Source organism: Octodon degus, unplaced genomic scaffold, assembly GCF_000260255.1.
Source record: "Octodon degus isolate 3935 unplaced genomic scaffold, OctDeg1.0 scaffold00023, whole genome shotgun sequence".
NCBI classification, from domain to species: Eukaryota; Metazoa; Chordata; class Mammalia; order Rodentia; family Octodontidae; genus Octodon; species Octodon degus.
In genome coordinates, this window is record NW_004524599.1 from 1,588,531 (window position 1) to 1,595,466 (window position 6,936).

A 6,936-nucleotide genomic window follows, 5' to 3' on the forward strand; every position below is an offset into this window, starting at 1 on the left:
TGCTGGGGGATCGAACCGCGGTCCCTGATGCTTTGCTAAGCTTGTTCTAAGTAGGTGCTTTTAGACCACTGAGCCATCTCTCCAGCCCCTCAAAGCACATTTTATTAAGTACCACAAGGGTTTCTTTTACAAGGAGAAATTGCCACCAATTAATTGCCACCAATTAAGATGATGACAGAGACATTTACCTAATCTTATAGTCACTGGTTTGTAACTTCCTGAGGATTGCAATTTAACTTTAGTGGTAATAGTCTGGTGGCTGTTCCAAACTTTAAGTTTTAAGAATGAGAAAAGTACATAGTTACTTCTTCCCATCCTGCAAAGATTATCAGTTTTGATGTGTTACTTTTGCATTTTTAACTCTAGGCACGGAGTATCAATGACAATGTTCACCTCTACACTCTTCAGCCAGCCTTTCATGGCTGAGGTAGGTAGGGTTCATTCTAAGGATCCCCGTGGAGACTAAATTCTGGGAATGTTCATATCCTTTATACAAAATTGTGTAGGGTTTGCATACCACCTACACAGTCCTACCATGTCCTTTAAATTATCACTAGATTATCTATGAGGCTGACTTAAATAATTATTATAATACTCTATAGCAAGTAGTAACAAGAAAAAAAATCTTACATACTCAGTACAGTTACTATTTTTTGAAGCATTTGAACCCAGCTAGCAGAATCCTTAAAGAACTCACAGATGCAGAGTATATGTTTTAACTCAATCTGCTACAAAAATGTAAGAGTATTTCAATATTTATGAAATTTAGAAATTTAATTTACAAATATTACACATTTGTAGTAAATATCCTTTTTGGTATTAAAATACTATTATTTTCAGTTGTGTGAGTGATCCTCAAATCTTCTAAGTTCTTTTGTATGATGGTCTTAGATTCCCTAATATTTCATAAGATTTGCACATGGCACTGTAGGAACACCTTCTTCAAAATATTCCAGAAGTGATGGAAGATGATACCATGTTGTTCACATGGGACTTTATTTTGCTACTGTCCTGTTTACACTGTATTCTAGTTTATACAACACTTGTAAATGTCCAATTTCATTTGATACAACCCTGTGATGGTGGCTGTCCCAAGCTAACACATGAGGCGCCTGAGCCACAGAGAGGCTATGCCTTTCCAAGGTCATGCTGCAAGAAGCAGACCCTAACCCAAATGCTTTGGCCCTGCAATGACTGCCTCCCACATACCTTCTCTCCCATTGTCCCAGAAGTCCAAGCTCTAGAGGGAAGAGAGGAACACAAGATATCATTTTCCTGAATTCCAGAGGGTGGATTAAGGAGTGGTTCTTCGAGATTGCTCTGGCTACAGGATCCTGGGGGGGGGGCGGGGTGGGGGGGGGCGGCCCGAGGGGGTGGTAGAGGGTCCGGCCCACACTGCGCCTGGGGAAGCCTCCTTGTTGTAGAAGATGTACAGGCATAGAGATTAATTCACTAAACCTGTAGTGGAGGATTATAGTCCATGGGAGGCTACTAGAGGAATAACAGAGTCTTTATTGTTTGCCGGCATCTCATACACACTCACCAAGTTGGAAGCACACTCAGCACATTTCCTTGTCCCCTCTGCTTATATAGGCACCTGGTTGCCATGGTGACCATGCTGGAATGCTATGAACATGCTGGAGTGCCTTGCCCACTTATGTGAGTGAGGTCACAGAACAGGTATTGGGCTTTATGGGCATATGACCTGGCTCTACTTCCTTGAATTGGTCCTGCGTCCTCCCTTATCTCTTTCATGTTTGTGAAGTTTTAACAAAGCAGGGGAAGGAGTGGAGGATGGGGCAACTTAGGCAAGGCCCAATGGGGAGGTGTCCCAGTCCAGGTGTCTCCTAACTCTAAGCACTTCAGGCAGGGGTCAGACTGAGTCAATTTGTGCCTCAGTCTCTCCTACTTCTAAGGTGAATAGAACACTACACTAGAAATCTTTTGGCCTAGGATGCCATCTCCTACAAATCAACTCTCTGAGGTACTAAAATTGCAACCACAATCACAGCAGGTGCACTCCTTTGCCAAGTAGGGACTGAAAACATCTGGGGTGAAGATGACAATGTATGAAGCTCAGCTCACACAGGATGATAAATACAATGGTGAGTAGTCCAGGGAGACAGAGGAAATCATGAGAGGCCTGGACTGACCATCTGGAAAAAGTGGTATCTGAGGAGAGGCACTAAAAAATGAGAAGCCATAGGTTAAATAACAAGGGGAAAGAGGAAAGAAGGATGAGCGGGTGCAAAGACCCAGGGATTACAGAGCATGCCAAGTTGGAGGACCTAGAAGACAGCTAGGTTGGGTGAATTCCAAAACCTGAGATCCTTATCTTTAAGAAGGACTCTGGCCTCTAGCTTGATATGAAGGGTGGCCAATAAGGGGTCTTAAACAGATCACAACCATGCAAACTTGAGAGAACTGCTGTGATTCAATTGTATGGTGCTGGATGAAGTGGTGTAAACTAGACAGCAACAGGAGATGACTACAAAAAGGATGCAAGAGATCCCCAGAATGTAGACTCCCAAGACCAGCTACTGGTTGGATGTGGGTGGGGGGGGCACAAGGTGGAATTCTCATAACAAGGGCAGCAAACTGCTCGGGTCAGATCGCTGGTGGGAAAAAGAAGACCTGGTATCAGGGTGTCCTTCAGCCCCCTCCCACCCTTCTACTTCTGGTGGAAGTTCTTTTTCAATGTAAAGAAAGCTCCATAATGTTACATAATTCTGAGAACTGGACATCACTTACTGAAATTGAGGGATGAAACTGTACTCTGACCTACTCCAAGACATCGCTTTATTCCTTGACAGCACAAATCATTAAAGTGAACAAAGCTAAATTTGTAGCACAAAAATCAAGCAAACTATTAAAATACTGAAGGCAAATCCAAGCAATTTGTCATAAATGACCATTAGTGGCCACTGCCAAGGGTGAGGAAGGACAGAGGGATTCATTTGGCACAAGCACTTTCATGTAAGCTGGAAGAGACTCATAAATTAAAGCTGGCTAGGAATGTTTGAAGCCACTTTGAAGGAGAATAATCACCTTATAATATCTAAGCTGCTCAAATATGTCTTGCTTTTCTTTTTTCTTTTTTGAGATCATTTAATTCACTCTATTAGCCCAAGCTGCTCATTTAATGTTTCCTAACTCACACTAGAAGACCCAGTGGGTGAGTTCACACCTACAAAAAGCATGAGATGCACTAGGGGAAGAACAAGCCCCTTTTTATGAAATGCACAAAAGCTGACTTCTTAGAAGATGTCATCTTCTCGATTGTAGAACATGTCTGACTCCACAACCCCAAAACTTTCATAAGGGTAGTTTCCATCAATCAGGGTCACCTCGCTCTTCCTCTTCTTCCTCCTCAGAGGCTCTCCTCCCTGCAGGTCAGACAGTGTGGATGGGGTAGAACTCTCGGTTGGAGGCCCTTTGGCAAGGGGAACCTCAGCTATGCCCAGTGCAGCAGAGTCTGAATGATTGGTTGGGGCCAAAGGTCGTTCACCCCTTAGCCTTTTTCTTATTTCTTCTTCTTTACTCTGAAAAACAGTATGAAAGGATGAAAACCAAAAAATAGCCCATGGAACTGTAAATTGTTATTCATATTGCTTGTTGTGAGCTCTTTTGACTTTTCTATCTTACTTCTATCTTACTATCTTACTTTTCTATCTTCTATTTTCTATCTTGTTGAGGAGCCCCCACTGAAGAAGACAGGTGGTCCTCCTCCTCCTCCTCCTCTTCCTCCTCCTCCCTATCTTGTTGAGGAGCCCCCACTGAAGAAGACAGGTGGTGGTGGGTCGAGCTCCATGGGATTGGAGTCCAGCACTTGCTGCCTCTCGGGCCAAGTAGGAAGATGGGGAATGGAACCTGCAGGACCAGAGCTGTGCGGTTGCCCCTCAGCAGAATGGACACCCACGCTGCAGGACAACTTCTGTCCTCTGGGCTCCTTTATGCAGCCCTGCCCCTGCTCTTCCTCTTGGCTCCAATTGACATTTTCTTTTCTTATAGAAGAAAATATATTTAATTTCAAGAGTTGGATGTTGTTTATTGAAGCTACATGCCTGAAATGAGTTTCCAATCAACGTTAATGTATTGCTTCATTCTTTCATGACACAAAGGTATTTAAAGGAAGACGAAGCCCTGTGCATGCAGCATGAGACATCTACAGGACGTCAGACTCATGAACTTCATCTCAAAGCTAACAACAGGAAGGGTCTCCCTGAGCTCCTCACCTTTCGGCGCTCCTCTGCGGCCTGCATCTTTTCTTCTATGTCCTTCATTGTGATGTCCTTTACATTCCTTTTGATCTTAAGTTTCTTCAGCCTCGCTGGTGGCTTTCTCACTGGCTTCTCAGTTGTGTCCACCTGGAGAAAGATGTCTTCTTAAGTGGAGAAACAACTACATCCATTGGCAGAAGGGAAAGGCAGAAGACACAGAATAAATGCACTTAACGTATAAATCCTAACAATCTAAGCTTTCTAGGAGCAGACTAATATAACTGGAGCAACCAGAAAGCTGGTAAGAATAAAATTATGGTTTTATTTTTCTTAAATTTATTTTTTATTTTTAACAAAATTAAATCCTAAAGATAAATTGTATTAAATAAATGTGTCAGGCAATGACATAAAAAGTGTGAAGAATGTCAGGTGTTCTGACATTGGATGAATGATGACTCAAGAAGAACAAAAATCTTCAGAATGAGTGCAAAATGGGAGGGTGGGAATGGGTGATAAATTTGTATTTCAAGTAAAAAATAAGTTCAAAATTTTTACCTTGATTGATTTATAATATTCAACAACAATATCAATTGATATACTACTGCACAAGCCACCAATGACTTTCATTTAGACAAAGACTCGTTTTTATCCTTTGATCACATGGTTGAGCGACATAACCCTGTGCTGGACTTTGCTATTGAATGTTTACAGATACAATCACAAGCATAGAAAAAAATGTCATTTCATAGGACTGAGTATCCTTTCAACAGTTCAAAGATATTCTAATGATTTTCTAGTTATAATTTCTAGTCACAAAGAAGGTACATTTTATAACGGGTTTATGAGGAAAGTTTTAATTTACATGTGTTGAAAAATGTACATTTATTCTGAGAAATAAAATGATACATAAATAATTTCCTAGTTCTATTTAACAACTTGGCTCCCAATTTTACTTTTCAGCATGAACCTTTTAGAGGTTTTTTGTGCATCTTTCCAGATATTCTCTCTATATAAACAATCGTCTGTAATGTTCAACATAACCTAAATAGGATAATATCACATGGTTCTACAACTTGCTTTCTTTATTTTATTTAATGTTGGTATCCTTCTATTTAGTATATATAAATTTATTACAACTAGGGAAACATTTTAATGAGCTATAAGTCTTTATTGTAAAATGAACTGATTACTGTTCTAGATAATTTCTCTGATAACATCTTTTTTAAATATAAATGTTTACTTTAATTTCCAAAATACTATCTCTTCAGACTATAATATACATACTGGAAAAATAAATCAAGCACACAAAGAGAGACAGTTTAGCATAGAAGAGAAAAATAATGATAGGGGCTCACAAAAATCTGTGTTTAAGTCCTTATGTGGTTAGGGAGTGAGTGACTACCCATTAGTTGTTAAATTCTGTTAGCTGTGGCTGCCTTGTTTCTAAAACAGGCTTAATAATACCAGATTTTTTTTAAGGAAAGAGAAAGTGTCTGATATGTAGTAATGGTAACTACTTTTCTGTAGGTGAAATTGATGACTTTTTTTTTTTTTTTTTGCACTGGGGATTGAACTCAGGACATTGTGCTTGCCAGGCAGGCACTCAAGCCGCTGAGCTATCTTCCCAGCAGATGACTTTTTCAATGACAGCCCACAAAATCATAACCAGTATGCAGAGACATCACCGTGTTAGTGAAGGGAACCAGAAAAGCACATCGATGGAAACTGGGACTGGAAGCAGTCGCTGGTATCCCAGCAGCTCCAGCACTAACACCCAGTGTGTACCCCGAGACAGCTACCTCTTCTTTTACGATTCAGTTTTCTGATGTGTAGCACAGTGGTAGAACAGGGGACTTTTAAGTTTCATTACCACTTTAAGAACCTGAGTCTCAGAAGGTCTTAAAGGAGAATGTGTGTTGATGTTTGGTTGTTACAGTCTTTAGACAGTTTTACGTAGTGTGAAATTTCTACTACATGGAAACTGAGATGTACACTGAAACAAGTTCCCCATCCACTTCAATTTATATTATTTTTATGACATTTGGCTTTTACTATCTGGCCAGTGAAAGTCATTTGCTGGACCGAGAGGAACATAATTGTTATTGAGGCTTAATTAAAGTTACTGTGAAATTAGTATGAAAACCTCTCTTGGGGATGCTCATTCACTGAGGGTTAAAAGAAAATCAAATAGTAATCCAAGATCAAATAGAGAAATCCTGGATTAGACTTTGCATGGCAGCTTGAACTTGGACTAAATTATAAGATCGCTCAGTAGTTCTTAGAGAAGTTTGAATTTTCAAGTTTGGGTAGACCTTTATTGTGGCTTTCTCTCAAAATGATGTCTCTAAAATCATGTTCTCCCTCCCTTTGAGAAGTTAATCTTGCTTGTCTAGCTCTTCCCTTTCTTGAGTTTGACATTTTATAAAAAAAAATGGTATGACCTGTATAAATTTATCTATATTCTTTATGGCTGAGTTTTATGAAGTCATGATTTGTCAAATGCTGACACTTAAAAAAAGGTAGTAATGATTGCATTATGCATGGAGATGCCACCAATATAAAATAAGCAACTGTATTAAAGCCAAGAGAAGTTACCAGTACAATTATTTTATTTAAGAAAACTTTCAGACAACTACTAATTCTAAGACATGGCAGTAAGATTTATGTCATGCTTCTAGCCATAATTTATACAATTTAGCCAACCTAACTTCTCCTC

The 6,936-nt window shown here is 39.8% G+C and overlaps 1 protein-coding gene across 1 annotated transcript in view; it reads right to left on the reverse strand.

Annotated features, from left to right (window-relative positions):
- Nucleotides 1-2,305: 2,305 nt before the first annotated feature.
- Stmnd1 (stathmin domain containing 1) overlaps nt 2,306-6,936 on the reverse strand; it is a 24,672-nt gene continuing 20,041 nt past the window's right edge. Inside the window, exons 4-5 of the mRNA XM_004628431.2 lie at nt 4,236-4,367; nt 2,306-3,542 (exon numbers count right to left, since the gene is read on the reverse strand). Of these exons, the coding sequence (XP_004628488.1) occupies nt 3,258-3,542; nt 4,236-4,367 (417 nt within the window). The 3' untranslated portion in view covers nt 2,306-3,257. The remainder of the gene's footprint in view (nt 3,543-4,235; nt 4,368-6,936) is intronic.